This window comes from Bufo bufo, chromosome 5 (genome assembly GCF_905171765.1).
Source record: "Bufo bufo chromosome 5, aBufBuf1.1, whole genome shotgun sequence".
NCBI lineage: Eukaryota > Metazoa > Chordata > Amphibia > Anura > Bufonidae > Bufo > Bufo bufo.
In genome coordinates, this window is record NC_053393.1 from 177,924,658 (window position 1) to 177,943,082 (window position 18,425).

At 41.6% G+C, this 18,425-nt stretch overlaps 1 protein-coding gene across 4 annotated transcripts in view; it reads right to left on the minus strand.

Moving 5' to 3' along the window:
• Positions 1 to 18,425, minus strand: part of SPIRE1 (spire type actin nucleation factor 1) — a 223,965-nt gene that overhangs the window by 190,677 nt on the left and 14,863 nt on the right. For all 4 annotated transcript variants that reach the window (XM_040432593.1, XM_040432592.1, XM_040432591.1 and 1 more), the window contains exon 2: positions 8,236 to 8,270. In XM_040432593.1, coding sequence (XP_040288527.1) covers positions 8,236 to 8,270 — 35 coding nt within the window. The remainder of the gene's footprint in view (positions 1 to 8,235; positions 8,271 to 18,425) is intronic.

Consider the following 18,425-nt stretch of genomic DNA (forward strand, 5'->3'; position numbering starts at 1 on the left):
CAGTTGCTATACATATTGAATAATGCCCCTGTATGGATCCCAGTTGAGAGATTTAGGAAAATACATTCGATATTTAGAGATCTTATCTGGAAATATGGTCAAGCTAGGATTAAGCTGGAGACGCTGCAATATCCCAAGTCTGAAGGTGGCTTGGCTGTCCCTAACGCCTGGATATATTTCTTAGCCTCTCAGTGTCAACATTTTAAGGGTTGGATGGAATTTCAGCTACCAGACGTGACGGGGAAAATACTGCAACACTGGTTGTGTAGTAGGGATCTTATGGGTATTCTGGAGGGTGCAGGGATGCATGGGGGGAGAGAGAAAGTAACGCTTATAGAGCTTATGAAAAAAGTGTGGGCAAAGGTGAAATTGATCAGGGGAGTTGGTGGGGTAGGAGAGCTTTCCCCAATATGGAACAATAACTTGATGCCAGAGTTCATTTCTCTATCAGGAGTCCGAAATTGGGAATCCCATGGAGTAATGAGGATAGGTCAATTGATTGAGACTAATGTATTTAAATCATTTCAAGGCCTACAGCAAGAATTCAACATTCCTAAAGTGTGGTTCTATCAATACCTGCAACTGAGACACACGCCTACGATGTCACGATAAGGAAGGGTTGCATTATTGCAAAAACAGATGTGGTCCATAAACTGGTTCTCCCAGCTGGAGGAAAGAGAGGTCTAATTTCACAGGTGTATACTCTGCTTTTAGACAAATTCTTGATAGAATTCCCTCTTACAAGGATGAGAAAATGGGAAAAGGATCTGGGGGACATCCCTTAGTAACAGTGGGAAGATATATTGGAGGCAGTCCCAAGAGTGTCTGTAAGTGAACAGGGCAAGCTGTCACAATTGTTTATCATCCACAGAGTCTACAAAACTCCAGTGTTTTTACGAAAAATTGGGGTTAGAACTGATGACAACTGTCCAAAATGTATGGCGGAAGGTGCAGATCTGTTTCATATGCTTTGGGCTTGTCCAGTGCTAAGTAGTTTTTGGGATGAGGTGTTGACTTTGATTAATCGTAACCTGGAATTGAGGGTGCAGAAGGACCCCAAGATATGTGTGCTGGGATATGTGAAGGAGATTGGTGGGGGAGAGGCGGTCAAAGTGGCGGTTGGGAGACTATTGTATGTGGCCAGGAAGTTGATTGCTTTTAGGTGGATCCAGGGGAGTCCGCCAACGGTGGATGAATTTGTGAGAAAGGTGCATGATGTTGACTTTAGAGAGGGGAGTGTTTGTTAGGAGAGGATGCCCTCAGAAGTTTGAAAAGTTGTGGAATGAATGGTTGTCTCACACTCATGTCGTCATCTAAAAAGGTCTTGAAAATGTATGCTCTGATTTGGGGGGGGGGGGGTTGGTAGTTGGGAGAGGGGGGGTGGCGGATGTTGGGCTTTATAGTCAAATAACTCTAACTGTTTTGTCTTTTTATTGGTATATTCATTATGTACAATAACTGTGGAAGATGTATCAAATATGTGGACATATGATAATGTTTTTATACAATTCTGTGTATATGAGAAGTGGAGGGGAGAAAATTACAAAAAATTGTAGACGCAAATGTCTTGTGATATGCCAATTTTATTTGAATAATAAAAACTATTTGATTGAAAAAAAAAAAAACAGTTAATCATCGGGGGTGCTGGGAATTGGACCCATGCCGATCTGATATTTATGACCTATCCTGAAGATAGTCGTCAATATCAAAATGTTGGACAACCCTTGTTATTCTGGGGAAAAACAAGTAAACTAAGCCCAAATTTCAATTTCATTTTATTTATAGTGTTTCTCAGAAGGATGATCATACTGGAATTCCATAGTAGTGTTTTCACAATGACACACCTTAGTTATAACAGCAGCTGCACTGCGTGCTATTCTTCTTGTGTACATAGTGGCAGATAACAAGTCCTGCAAATACATGCCATATAACTTTGACAATACATATATAAAAGACTATCCTTCGTGTATATGCAAAATATATATATATATATATATATATATATATACACACACACACACACATATACACACACATATACATAAGTGCAGCTTCACACTGCAAATAGTTTTCCCCCTTTAAATGCTTATGATCTGCCCAATGTCTTTTTTTTTTTATCAGATTTGTTTATTGAGAAAGTTTTTTAAACATACAAAAATACATTAAGTACAAAAAGTACAGAAAAGTACAAAAGGGCTGTAAAACTACCACCGAAACATAAATCCCCCCCCCATCCCCCGTGCAGTCACTGAAAAACCAACTATCCCTGGGTATTTTAGAAGCCACGGAATGGTAACACCCGCGTACGCAGCAAATCCGTAGTATACAGTCCTGGGTGAGCAATCCAAGCACTCCAGTGCTTCTCGAATTTCTTAAGACTGCCTCTTTTCAAATATACTTTCCATTCCATATAAATCATGTTATTATGCCCAATGTCTTTAGGCAGGAAGCTGGTCTGCACTCCAGAGAGAAGGCAGAGGCAGTATGTTACTGTCTCTGCCTTACTGATCACTCTATACAAAGCTGTATACAGCTGTATACCTGGCGTGTCTCAGCTTCTCTACAGTATGTCAGGAGGTTGTACTACTCGTGTAACTGGAGTTAGTTAGTCCCAGTTATAGGGACAATCAGCAATGAAAAAAACTATGTATTGTTAAAAAGTCCCCAAATAGACAAAGTCAAAATACACTCAACTGTGAAATTGCAACAAGAAGGACAAGCCATAAAGTTGCACAAATCGAGGAAGCAGATGATCAAATTTTCAAGCACCTAGCTCCAATCTGTGGCATGTGGGAGGGGCATAAAAGCCAGATTGAAAGGAAAGTTTTTTAGCCACATAAAATTAAAAAAAAACAGATCCAGTTGTGTGGGAAGATTGTGTGATGCCTCCTGTTCGCTGACATGCCAGTTATCATCTCTTGTCACAAACAGAGGGACAGAATACATGAACTGAGAGACCTTGGTTTATCACTCCAGCAGATAACTCCACTGTCAGCACTGTTCAACATTGTGTGTCCCGGTGGTTGGGAGAAGAACGACAAACTGGAACGACATCAAGAGGTGCACTGAGGTGAACCTCTGCACAGACGTTTCGTCTGATTAGAAGAATATTGATCCATTCTGTACTGCAGGTAAAACTGGATATCACACCCCAAGCCTAGGGGGGCAAATAGTGTCTACACAAGCCATCAGAAGGCATTTTCACGACACTGAGCTACAAGCCAGACGTCCAGGTTAGGGATGAGTGAATTTCATATTTTGAAGTTCGTGTGCGGGTTCGTGTTCGTGTATTTACTGAATTGCGTTATGGATTCGTTACTACGGATCATAACACAATTCCATGATGGAATGCCTTTAGAGGCATTCCGTTATACATTCCATCATAATAGAAGTCTATGGCCTGCATAACGGATCTGTCCGGTTTACGTTATGCTGGAGTCCTCTCCTAGTCCAGGTACAAGTGCTCCATTGACCTTACTCCACCTCTCTCAAAGGCTATCATAGTGGAAAGCAAGACAGCAATGGAGCCTGAAATGGAGGTCTATCCTCTTAAATGATAAATCTCACTATGGAGTGGGCTGCAATGATAGCCAGGGATTGGTCTGGAGATCATACGGGCAACGACACGAAGACTCCTTCGGAGGGGAAACGTCACACTGGCCCTAATCCAGAGATTATGGAGCGGGGTAGCATAATGTACGGTAGTGGGACCTCTCTAGACTTCACTTCGGGTACACTAACAGCTCAGATGTTTTGAATATTTTGTTTCCATTTTTTGTGATGTCCATAATTCCATGACTTCTTCTTTGGGTTGCAATTTCAATGTTGAGGAGTGTATATGTACACAATATTTTTAAAAGTTTATAAAAAAAGGGATGGGGCCACAAGCCCAAACCAAAGCTGGAGCACCACCACCAACAAACCAAAACTATACGTCCACAATACAAATACTACTATAACGGAAAGGTCAACACAATTAAAGGTAATTTAATGGTAATTTGTGTTTAAAAAATATATATACATAATATATATATATATACACATACATACACACACACATACATTTTTTATTTTACTTATTTCCCCTGATCTCACCAAAAAATAAATTGAAAAAACACCAATTTAAAAAAGTGCCATAAAGATAAAGCCTCATGTATCCCAGAAATTATCGAGGTAAATGGCCTGGTCTTGAACTGATTTATATCATGGCATATTACCACACAATATTTGCCCCCCACTAATAAAGCACAGCAATTTTCCCCTGCACAAAGTCACTCATGACCCAGTGGTGTGTAGGTTCCACAACACAGCCCTATCACTTTGAATAAAGCAGGGTCCAGGATCCGAAAAACGCGTGAACCCTGCAAAAATTGTATTTGTAATGAAACCTGTGTGCTTTTGCCTTTAGAAGATACATGGACCTTGGATAATGGTTTGATTCACCCCAGCAGCAACACTACATCCAGACCCAGACTGCATCCAAGTATGTTACGTGCTACCTACCCCCCCAGCCCTCCTTACCACCACCAGCCTTAGCCCACAATAAGTATATTTTATACACACACACTTATCTGATATTGGGGATACACTAAACATCTAGTGCTGAAAAGGTACTTGGGGATATCACCGCCTTGCTTATCGATGTGCTGTGCGTTGTATTATGATGTGATCCTTAGCTATTGGCGGTGACATTACTATGGTTATGATGTTTTTGACATTACTAAATGCTGCAAACATGCATATATCCTTAACCCTTACTCATGACGTCAGTGTTTTTATCTATGGACAGTGATATCGCTCTGTGTGTGTGTGTGTGTCATCTCTGTTTTGTGACACCACCCTGCATACTCCTGTTACTATTATTCCTGTGCCGTTACTTCACTTTGGTGATTACCCCCAAGTTGTGACATCACTCTCTTTATTACCCCCCCTGTGGTGTCTATGTTTGTGATTTGTTTTGTGACATCACTGTATTTTCTTATACTTAAAGGGATTCTGTCAGCCAGATTTTAGCTACAAAGCTTTTCATATCCGTCTCCTTGAACTAGATAAAAATATACAAGTCTTACCCCCATATGTCTTAATTTTTGCTAAAAATCATATGCTAATTGAAAAAAACTTGAATAGGGGGTCACTCAAAATATCAGGCAAACACTTGGAGGTATGTATCCACACTCACTTTATAGTACATATAATACACAGTAACGGCAACCGGAGTCAGTTTGGAACTGTTATCCCCCATTTGTGGTTCTCATATTTAACAGACACTTGGGACCTGGCGGTCAGCTTGAGTTGGTTTGGAACAATTATTGCCCAATTGCGGTTATAACCTCAAGAGACATTTGGGATTTAGCGGTTTATATTTTATATTGTATTTTTTGTATTTAATGATATGTTTTAAATAGCATTTGTTACTGTGTATTATATGTACTATAAAGTGAGTGTGGATACATACCTCCAAGTGTTTGCCTGATATTTTGAGTGACCCCCTATTCAAGTTTTTTTCAATTCCTACGTATCAGCAATTGGGAGTGCTGAGGGGTTGTGCACCAATCTAGAAGTAGTACAGTGAGAGAGCCACCATTTGTCTTTTCTTTTATCATATGCTAATTACCTTCATAAGGAGCCCAAGGGGCTGTCCCTTGGGCCGTTAGAGCCCAGCGTCGCCCCGCTGTTAATTATTCACTCCTCTCACCAGCGTTTTTTTTTAACCCAGTGCGCCGTAATCTCGCGCATGCGCCCTTGATCCACGCAAGATTACAGCGCACTGGGGGGGGGGGGGGGAAACGCCGGGGAGAGGAGTGAATAATTAACAGCGGGTCGGCGCTGGGCTCCAAGATAAGGGGTGCGGCTGGGCTCCAACGGCCGGAGGGACAGCCCCTTGGGCTCCTTATAAAGGTAATTAGCATATGAATAAAAGCGATTTTTAGCAAAAATGAAAAGACATGTGGGGGTAAGACTAGTATATTTTTATCTAGTTCAAGGAGACGGATATGATATGAAAAGCTCTGTAGTTAAAATCTGTCTGACAGAATCCCTTTAAGGTGGATTGAAAAAAGAAGCCCTCATACAGCTCTGTCGACCAAAAATAAAAAAAAGTTATGGCTGTCAGAAAATGGCGATACAAAGAAAATTTTTAAATGTTTTTCCCAAAGGTTTTTACTAAAACTAAATAAAAACTATACAAGTTTGGTATTGCCGTAATCTTTTTGAGCCGGCAACATGAGTTTAGTATATGGGCATTTTTTGTGATTTTTTTTTTTTTTTGCGTGCTATCATAGAAACATAGAATGTGTCGGCAGATAAGAACCATTTGGCCCATCTAGTCTGCCCAATATACTGAATACTATGGATAGCCCCCGGCCCTATCTTATATGAAGGATGGCCTTATGCCTATCCCATGCATGCTTAAACCCCTTCACTGTATTTGCAGCTACCACTTCTGCAGGAAGGCTATTCCATGCATCCACTACTCTCTCAGTAAAGTAATACTTCCTTATATTACTTTTAAACCTTTGCCCCTCTAATTTAAAACTGTGTCCTCTTGTGGTAGTTTTTCTTCTTTTAAATATGCTCTCTTCCTTTACCGAGTTGATTCCCTTTATGTATTTAAAAGTTTCTATCATATCCCCTCTGTCTCTTCTTTCTTCCAAGCTATACATATTAAGGTCCTTTAACCTTTCCTGGTAAGTTTTATCCTGCAATCCATGTACTAGTTTAGTAGCTCTTCTCTGAACTCTCTCTAGAGTATCTATATCCTTCTGGAGATATGGCCTCCAGTACTGCGCACAATACTCCAAGTGAGGTCTCACCAGTGTTCTGTACAGCGGCATAAGCACTTCACTCTTTCTACTGCTTATACCTCTCCCTATACATCCAAGCATTCTGCTGGCATTTCGTGCTGCTCTATTACATTGTCTTCCCACCTTTAAGTCTTCTGAAATAATTACTCCTAAATCCCTTTCCTCAGATACTGAGGTCAGGACTGTGTCAAATATTCTATATTCTGCCCATGGGTTTTTACGCCCCAGGTGCATTATTTTGCACTTATCCACATTAAATTTCAGTTGCCAGAGTTCTGACCATTCTTCTAGTTTTCCTAAATCCTTTTCCATTTGGCGTTTCCCTCCAGGAACATCAACCCTGTTACCTATCTTTGTGTCATCAGCAAAAAGACAAACCTTACCAGCGAGGACTTTTGCAATATCACTTATGAAGATATTAAACAAAATCGGTCCCAGTACAGATCCCTGTGGAACCCCACTGGTAACATGACCTTGTTTTGAATGTTCTCCATTGACTACCACCCTCTGTTGTCTGTCACTCAGCCACTGCCTAATCCACTCAACAATATGGGAGTCCATGCTCAATGACTGCAGTTTATTGATAAGTCTTCTATGTGGGACAGTGTCAAAAGCCTTACTAAAATCTAGATATGCGATGTCTACTGCACCTCCACCGTCTATTATTTTATTCACCCAGTCAAAAAAATCTATAAGATTTGTTTGACATGATCTCCCTGAAGTAAACCCATGTTGTTTTTCATCTTGCAATCCATGGGATTTTAGATGTTCCACAATCCTATCCTTTAATAGGGTTTCCATTAATTTGCCTACTATTGATGTCAGACTCACTGGTCTATAGTTGCTCGATTCCTCCCTACTACCTTTCTTGTGAATGGGCACGACATTAGCCAATTTCCAATCTTCCGGGACGACTCCTGTTAGTAATGATTGGTTAAATAAATCTGTTAACGGTTTTGCCAGCTCACCACTAAGCTCTTTTAATAATTTTGGGTGTATCTCATCAGGCCCCTGTGACTTATTTGTCTTCACCTTAGACAGCAAACTTAGAACATCTTCCTCTGTAAAGATACATGCATCAAACGATTTATTAGTCATTCTATTCTATCGAATAGTATCCAGTATCTCAATACTTTTGGGTATCGAAACCGAATCAAAATTTTGTTATCGTGACAACTCTACGACAATACATGGCAGGCTGCCGGTGGTACAGGATGGTGCTTCCTCTGTAGTCCTAGCAATCATTGAATATGCAGAGAGTTTGTAAATGGGTGCAAATTGTGAACAAGCAAATCCATGCTGTGTGCACACATATATACACGCCAGTGTAACACATGCACCTCTATATTATCTCATCTTCAATACCTGCACTTGGTGCAATCACCACATTTGTACATAGGAGAGCTCAATCAGAATGAAGAACGTGGCTTACCTCTGTCTCTGTACATCTTGCATCACTTGAACCATCTGTAACAACAAAAATTGTATATTTAAAGAAAAGGATACGTAGGAATATGAAAAAATAAAATAAATTCTCATTTCTCATTATTCTCACTTGCTTTCCAGAAGTCAAACCAACCATAAAGAGCAGTCAATACAAAAACTTTCTATGTTCCACGGATGGTTGAATGTAACACACTCAATAGAAATGGAGTCTTGACATGAACAGTATCACACAATATGAGTGACACACACACTACTTTTGTATCTCCGGCATTTGAGAAGTATTGATCATCCGACACTCATTTCTGGACAGAAATGCAAGATAATCTGGATTTTTTCTAAATATTTTTTAACACTGCAATTTACAGTCTGGGATAATCCTTCATATATATGTATTGAACATCATGGGATTCAGAGTCTGGGGCGATTTATTTATTTATTTTTTTATTTTTTTTAACCTCACTCACTAAACTGCATTGATCAATCAGAGGAGTGTCCGTCTGGCATTGTATGACTGACCAACCATGTCGGAGATAAGCGCAGTGAAGGAACATTAACCATGACTGACGCTCCGAATTGTTCTCTTTGACAATACTCATCTGTGTACCTTTGATGATAAACCACAGAGATAAATCCAAAGCTTAATTTAATACTAATAACATTGAAGGAGGCTTTTATCCCAATAATGAGTATGGACGTCTCAGGGAGGTAAGCCTCTGCCTGTATCAATCTGAATTATGAAGCTGTGGCTGGCCATCAACTAGAGACTTTAGACAGCCGGAAAGGCTAATTTAGGATTTTCTACACACCTGCCAAAAGGCCCCCATACACATAAATGTATTATTGTTAGCCGAATTCACCGAAAAGGACGAGTTTGTCCAATATTCTCAGATGTGGGGAGAGCTCCCAACAGATGATGTCCGGGGAGAGAAGGATCAGGTGTAATGAATATTTTTGCCCCATCCTTTTGTTCTTCGGGGAGACAAGCCGCCAGAAGTGTCTGGTAACAGCTTTCTCTGCTCTCCCCGTTCAAATACAAATACATGTTTGGCGGAACATGCATGTGTACTGGGATGAAGTCAGGAGAAACAAATGTTCAGATCCTGTCCAAAACAAAACGATGGACAAATGATCACATCGGGATGGAAACCAGATAGAACCCATTATAGTCAATGGCTCTGTTGAGTGCCGCTGGTGTGCGATATGATTCGGAAACAGAAATGAGTAGCACAGATATGCACAACCCCGTAAAATATTTTTGATATGCGAGAAAAGCTGAGTGTTTCAGTTTTTCAGTCCTTGTCAGGTTTAGATGTTGGAAAGTTGTTCTGAAAACAGGCATTTATCCCATCAATAAAAACCCAAACTAGCGTTATGTGAACAGCCCCTTAGATGGTTATACTACCGTTCTATCAACAATAAGCTCTTTCCATAAGCATACAAGCTCACATTAGCGGAGCATGCGTTATTAATAAGGGGATATTATTATAAGGGGATAAGCCGCTGTCCAAAAAGTCTGGTTGCAGGCTATCTGCTGGGGAAATTTAACATACCGATCCTTCTACCCCATGACGTCTGCCACTGGTGCCTTCTCTGCTTGTCAAATGAATGACCGCCCACATAATACATACATTGGGTCCACCTTTAGAGGAACAGTCCAATCCGTTTCCATTCAGGATGCTGCTTTTTTGACAGACAAAAAACTCCTGCTTGCGAGACTTTTTTGTCCACTCTTTTTGACTCAACAAAGCCTCCAACACGGAGACCACCGCTTCTCCTAACCCCGCAATCACTATGAAGATTCATGTTAAAAAGAACACAAGGTCCGTTTACAGGACACAGCTGTAAAATCTTTGGAGTTACGTTACCAACCTCTCCTACAGGATTACTGCACTTGTAGTGATCCAGCAATTAGAAGCCTCGAGGTAATTCAGCACTTAGACTGTGATGTACAGTATGAGATTTCCACTAAAACGAATGACACCAGGACACTCATTACCCAGGATAGAGTCACTGCTGTTAAGATCACCCAGTTCAGGTGTAACTGGTCCAGAAGATGACAAATGGGTGGTGGACTCTATTTTAATACATACCCTTCACGCCCATATGTAAAGACAGTAAATCAGTGATAAATCTGTAATGTGGGGTAATTTTGACAATAACTCACCTAAGACTTTAAGCAGCCAAAGAGTACATTTTTTACAAGACAATTACAAAGGATCTGAAGCAACCGAGCAAAAAGGAATGCTTAAAGGGGTTCCCTAGGCTACAGATACTGATGGCCCATCAATATCCGATTGGTGAAGCTTGACATTCGGCACCCCACCAATCAGCTGTTTTGGCTGCTGCGGTGCTGATCAGTGGGGGTCCAACTTCTGGCACCGCCATTGATCAGCTGAGGGGGTATGGAGCTCCCCATTATTGTTAGCTAGACAAGCAAACCAGGCACAGCTTCATACATTTTGCAGCGGTCATGACAGGTACTACAGCTGAGTTCCATTCAAAAGCCCCTTCAATAAACTGAGAAGCAGGGTTGACAGGAACGTGCCATTAATATTATAATCCAATAAAACCACTTTGAAGATGAAGAAAAGAGGATGCTTTAAGGTGACCTGCACACGAGTGCAACTGAATCTGCAATTTATAATTGCGGATTAGATGCGGTTTTGCTACAGATCTCATCTATCATTGGAAAAGAAATAAAACCCACAGCTAAAACCGCTAACCCAAATGACATACTGTGGATTTAGCTCACCTGTTTACAAGAAAAAGCAAGTATTTTAAAAGAATTTAAAAAAGAGAGACATACTTCCGGTGCTGATTATTGATGAGAAAGAAAATGTTCGAAAAAAATAATCAAACGTCATGTCACATGAACTAAACTTTTATATACCTCTCCCATACTGTATATACACACACACACATTTAGCAAGCATCATTCAGAGCTTATCAGCATTTTTAAGAGAGGAACTCTACAACAATCCTCAAAAGAAGAGGAGCAAAACCATGTTCCTGGTATTCAGATGCAAAAAAACTAACGAGACAACATCCTAAGAAAAATCATCCATCAAGCAATCCCAACGACTACTTTATTTAATCACTTCTTTTGAGTCCAATGTTTATCTTTTAACTATCTATGACATGAAAGCAATACGGGAGAAGAAGACAAACACATTATTTTGTTGCATTGAAGGACGAACAATCTTTTACTGTTTGTTCATGGAAATATAGTTTAACAGCCAACTACACCCTAGACCAGAAGTGGCCAACCTGTGGCTCTTGAGCCGCATGCGGCTCTTTGCTTCTTCAAGTGCGGCTCTAGCTGTGGAGCCGGGAAGCAGTCAGGTTGGCTTACTTTCTACCCCATGCTCAGATGTCTTTTCCTGACCAGACACTGTTGCTACTTTGCAGCTCCAGCTCACTCTCCACTACGTCCTGATGCACACAATGTCAGAACATAGTACGTGGAGACACATACTATGACCTGACATTGTGCTAATCAAGTCACAGTGGAGAGCGTGTCAGACCTGCAGAGTAGCAGGTGCCCGAGCAGGAGCCCAGTGCCTGATCAGGAGAGGGATGAGATTTTTTTCAAATTATAGACCTGAGCATGGGAGGTTCTGATCTGAGCAATTGGGGTCATATCTGAGCATGGGGGGGGGGGGGGGGGGGAGATCTGAGCATGGGGGGGGGGGGGGGGAGATCTGAGCATGGGGGGGGGGGGGAGAGATCTGATCATGGGGGGGGGAGATCTGAGCATGGGGGGGGGAGATCTGAGCATGGGGGTCATATCTGAGCATGGGGGTCATATCTGTAAGGTGTCTGTAAGGTTGACCACCCCTGCCCTAGACAATAAGAGCTTGTTCACATTTGCGGTGGACTCTCCATTCGGACCCTAAGTCACATATTCCACCAAAAAAAAGACAGGACGCAGGACATTTCTTTACACCGAAAAAGCAGACACCTCAATGGAAACCGAACAGAGCCCATTATAGTCAATAGGGTCTGTTTGGCTTAGTTTTTAACAGTTATGTGCCAAAACCAGCATTTCCATTTTTTTCGTTGTTCTGCTCCTCTAAAAAATGTGAAAGGGGACATTTTTTTTTTATTATTATTGCATTGTACTCATTTTGGGCTAAAAATCATTTTTTCAATTGGTCTTTATTTGAAAATTTGGAACCCTTTTCTCTGTACAGGGCTAAGATTCTCGAGTAGCAGGATCTGAATTACCTCTCAGTTTCGTCAGGCAGCTCAGTGGACGGCTCCTAATCTCTGATCTTATAAACACTCATTAAGGCTCAATTCTTATCTTACTGATAAAAACGTGGCTTAAAGGGGTTCTGCACTTTCATTTAACTGATGATCTATCCTCTGCATAGATCATCAGCTTCTGATCGGCGGGGGTCCAACACCCGGGACCACCACCGATCAGCTGTTTGAGAAGGCAGCGGCGCTCCAGCAGCGCCGCGGCCTTCTCACTGTTTACCGCCGGCCCACTGACATCACGACTAGTATCAACTAGCGTGGGCGGGGCTAAGCTCTGTTCACTTGAATGGAACTTAGCCACGCCCACTCTAGTTGATACTAGTGGTGACGTCAGTGGGCCGGCGGTAAACAGTGAGAAGGCCGCAGCGCTGCTGGAGCACCGCTGCCTTCTCAAACAGCTGATCGGCGGGGGTCCCGGGTGTCGGACCCACGCTGATCAGAAGCTGATGATCTATCCAGGGGAGAACCCCTTTAAGTAAGTGCAGAACCCCTTTAAGTAAAGGTGGATTTACATGTACCAATAATCGCCAAAATTATTGGGAACGACATGCAAACACTCATTCCTGATAATCTAACCATGTGAAGCTGATTACTGAAGGAATGAGCAAAATGCTCCCATCATTCGTGCAGACACTCCAATCATAGTTCCTGGGCAGCAGATTGTGCGGTCTAAACAGCCATCTGCTGCCTAACAACAATGATTCTGTATGGGGATGAGGGATTGCTATAGTCCTCATACTGTGAAGGAGAAGTGAAGGAACAGCTGTTCCATTGGCCTATGTAAACCCACCTTAACCCCCTAAGGACTCAGCCCTATTTCACCTTAAGTACTTGGCCATTTTTTGCAAATCTGACGTGTCACTTTATGTGGTGATGACTTAAAAACGCTTTTACTTATCCAGGCCATTCTGAGATTGTTTTTTCGTCACATATTGTACATCATAACACTGGTAAAATGGAGCCAAAAAAATTCATTTTTATTTATAAAAAAATACCAAATTTACAAAAATTTGGGAAAAATTTGCAAATTTCCAAGTTTCAATTTCTCTACTTCTATAATACATAGTAATACCTCCAAAAAAAGTTATTACTTTACATTCCCCATATGTCTACTTCTTGTTTGGATCATTTTGGGAATGCCATTTTATTTTTTGGGGACGTTACAAGGCTTAGAAGTTTAGATGCAAATCTTGAAAATTTTCAAAAACCCACTTTTTAGGGACCAGTTCAGGTCTGAAGTCACTTTGTAAGGCTTACATAATAGAAACCACCCAAAAGTGACCCCATTCTAGAACTACACCCCTCAACGTATTCAAAACTGATTTTACAAACATTATTAACCCTTTAGGTGTTCCCCAAGAGTTGATGGCAAATGGAGATGAAATTTCAGAATTTAAATTTTTAGCCAAATTTTCCATTTTAATCCATTTATTCCACTAACAAAGCAAGGGTTAAGAGCCAAACAAAACTCTATATTTATTGCCCTGACTCTGCGGTTTACAGAAACACCCGATATGTGGTCGTACACCACTCTATGGCCCCACGTCAGGGCGTATAGGGAAAGGAACGCCGTGTGGTTTTTGGAAGGCAGATTTCGCTGGACTGGTTTATTTACACCATGTCCCATTTGAAGCCCCCTGATGCACCCCTAGAGTAGAAACTCCAAAAAAGTGACCCCATTTTGGAAACTACGGGATAAGGTGGCAGTTTTTTGGTACATATGATTTTTGGTTGCTCTATATTACACTTTTTGTAAAGCAAAGTAACAAAAAATAGAAATTCTGAAATTTCATCTCCATTTGCCATTGACTCTTGTGGAACACTTAAAAGGGTTAAAGTTTGTAAAATCAGTTTTGAATACCTTGAGGGGTGTAGTTTCTTAAATGGGGTCACTTTTTGGAGTTTCTACTCTAGGGGTGCATCAGGGGGGTTTCAAATGGGACATGGTGTCAAAAAACAAGTCCATCAAAAACTGCCTTCCAAAATCCATATGGCATTCCTTTCCTTCTGCGCCCTGCTGTGTGCCCGTACAGAGGTTTACGACCACATATGGGGTGTTTCTATAAACTAAAGAATCAGGGCAATAATTATTGAGTTTTGTTTGGATTAAAATGGAAAATTTGCCAAAAAATACCACCGTTTTTATTTTTTATTATTTACAACGTTCATCTGACAGATTAGATCATGTACTATTTTTATAGAGTAGGTTGTTACGGACGCAGAGATACCTAATATGTTTACTTTTTTAAATTTATTTAAGTTTTACACAATAATATCATTTTTGAAACAAGAAAAATCATTTTAGTGTCCGAGAGCCATATTTTTTTTTATTTTTTTGGGCGATTGTCTTAGTTAGGGTCTCATTTTTTGCAGGATGAGATGACTGTTTTAATGGTATGATTTTGGGGTGCATATACCTTTTTGATCGCTTGCTATTACACTTTTTGTGATGTAAGGTGACAAAATTATGGCTTTTTTTACAGCATTTTTATTTTTTATTTTTACGTTGTTCACCTGAGGGGTTAAATCATGTGATATTTTTATAGAGCAGGTTCTTACGGACACGGCAATACCTAATATGTGTACCTTTTTTATATATTAAGGTTTTACACAATAATATCATTTTTGAAACAAAAAAAATCATTTTAGTGTCTCCATAGTCTGAGAGCCATATTTTTTTTTTTTTTTCGGGCCATTGTCTCATGTAGGGGCTCATTTTTTGCGGGATGAGACGACGGTTTAAATGACACTATTTTGGCGTACATACGACTTTTTTGATCACCTTTATTACCTTTTTTTGGAAGTAAGGTGAGCAAAATTTAAATTTCATCATAGTATTTATCTTTTATGGCGTTTACCGTGCGGGGAATGTAACATGACCATTTTATAGATCGGGTCGTTACGGACGCGGTGATATAAAACATGTGTAGGGAATTTTATTTTTTTAATTTTTAATCAGGGATAAATGTGTTTTTTTTCTATTTTTACTTTTTTTCACTTTAACATTTTTTTTTTACCCAGACACACTTGGTTCTTGAAGATCCAGTAGGTCTGATGTCTGTATAATACAGTACAGTACACTATATAGGGTACTGCACTGTATTTTACTTACACTTTGTCTGAACAGATCTCTGCCTTTAGCACAGATCTGTTCAGCACCATGGACAGCAGGATGCCTGAGAAGGCGTCCTGTTGCCATGGGAACCTTCCCCGTCTGCCACAACTGAGCAGACGGGGAAGGGGAGGGAGGAGGGTTCCCTCCCTCTGTGACCCCATCCTGTCCGGGGGCTGCAAAGGCACAGTAGCCCCCCGATGGGAGAGGGAGCTTCCTCCCTCTTCACCTCTTCCATACAGCGGTCCCTACGGACCGCAGCATGGAAGGGGTTAAAACGGCGGACATCTGCACAGATGTCCGCCGTTTGAATCGGAGTGTCAGCAATGAGCTGACACTCTGATTCAACTGCTCGGCCATCATGAAAATAAACAGGGGGCGGGCGGAAGATCGCGCACCCGCCCCCCACACTGCCCGCAATCCTCCCTCCCCCGCTGCGCCCAGAGGCACAAAAACACAGAGAGCTGCAGGAGGGGGGGTTAATTTTAAAAAATATGGGCACTTTGAGGTTTCTGATCCCTGCGGTCATGGAGACCAATTTAAGACCAATTGAAAAAATAATTTTTTGCCCAAAATGAGTAAAATGAGATCTGCGGGGGTGCAGGTGTCAGACCCTTACCGACATATGGATTACTTATACTGAGGATAGGTCATCAATATGAGGAGCATGGAAAACCTCTGTAAACAAAAAGCCACCCTAGGATGTTCAAGTGCCCTACTAAGACAGAAGGAAAGGAGGACACAGATTTAATAGGGGAACCATTAGTGCTCCGAGCATGCCTTTATAACAATTATTTATATTTCTCCTGAAATGACAACTCTGGAGCATCTATTCTTTGAACTCTGTTCCTATGTTATTCCTCCTGGAAATGCATGAACTGGGCATGATCTTTCCCCTGTCAATAGGGTGTCTCTCTACACAGTCTGACACTGTTAGCACTGACTGGTGCATGTAGGGACACACACTATTGATAAGGCTACAATCACACGACCGTATGTGTTTTGCGGTCCGCAAATTGCGGATCAGCAAAACACGGATACCGGCTGTGTGAATGTAGCCGGCCCTATGATAGAAATGCCTATTCTTGTCAGCGATTGCGGACAAGTATAGGACATGCTCAATCTTTTTTGCAGGGCCGCGGAACGGATCTACGGATGCGGACAGCACATTGTGTGCTGTCCGCATCTTTTGCGGCCCCATTGAAATAAATGGGTACGCACCCGTTCCGCAAAATTGCGGTACGGATGCGGAGCCAAAAATACGGTCGTGTGAATGCACCCTAAAGGGAATGGTAACACTCAGTTTTCAAATTATGCATACATTTCCAGGAGGAATACCAAAAGGAACAACACAATGCAGAGAACCTAGAAAATGTGAAAGAGTTCTTATCTCATGGAGATGTCAAGAAAGCAGACAGTCCCCCCCCCTTAGGACTGACTTATTGTTTTTACACAGATTTTATTGCACATCATTTTCTTATGGCGCCACTGAGTAATACCTGCTAAAATCAGCTAAATAAATGTCTTCCTCCTCTCACATATCAAGAAATGACAAAGCATGATTATCTAATCAGATGAACATTGATTACTCACATACTCGCAAACGAATTGCCAAACAGAATTTCCCATACACAAGACCATATTTACAGGTAAATATAGAAAATAAAATGTAAAGCGGTTGTCTAGGCTTTTCTAAAAATCTGGCAGCCCTCTGACCTGCGCAGGCATGATGGATTTCTCAGTACCTACCCCTTCATCTTCACGTTCAGCTGCAGTTACAGCTCAGGATAGGCCATCTATATCAGATTGGCGGAGTCTGACAGCCCTGGCGCCACAACTACACAGCTCTGTCCACAGTGTAGTGGACGGAGCTGGTAACTGCAGCACTGATCCCTCTGAAGTGAATGGAGGCAATACTGCAGTTACCAGCTCCATCCACTACTAAATGGACAGAGCGGTGTAGTTGTGGAGCCAGAGCTACATAGCAATAGCTAATCGCCAGGGGTGTGGGGTGTTGGACACTGGCCAATCTGATATTGAAAGCCTGTCTTAAAAGGGTTATCCCATGACTAATGTAAGAAATGAAAATCAGATATCATACAGTACATGACAATCTCTTTCTAACAAAGCTAGAACCAGCTCTGTACTTCACATGGATCCAGAGATCTCCACATTCATTGCTCTGCTAGATTTATATCAAGCTGGCAGCTCAGGGGGAGTGTCTTTTCTGCTGCAACTGAGGGGGCGTGTCTCAGCTCTCCCTATCACAGCTCAGGGGGCAGTTGAAAGATGAAACTGAGCATGTGCGGCCTTCTCAGTGAGCAGGTCAAAGAAAGAAAAAAATAAACAGCAGGAGGCGCTATACAGATACATTTTCTTGAAAAACTCAGTAACTATGCAAAATTTTGAATTACATGTAATTACAAAAGTATTCAGATCCAGATGCAGGTTTGAAAACTGTAGAATAATTTTAGTGGGACAACCCCTTTAACCACCTCCGGACCGCCTAACGCAGATTTGCGTTCCGGAGGTGGCAGCGCTGCGCACAGTCGCGCATATACGCGTCATCTCGCGAGACGCGAGATTTCCTGTGAACGCACGCACACAGGCGCGCGCGCTCACAGGAACGGAAGGTAAGAGAGTTGATCTCCAGCCTGCCAGCGGCGATCGTTCGCTGGCAGGCTGGAGATGTGTTTTTTTTAACCCCTAACAGGTATATTAGACGCTGTTTTGATAACAGCGTCTAATATACCTGCTACCTGGTCCTCTGGTGGTCCCCTTTGTTTGGATCGACCACCAGA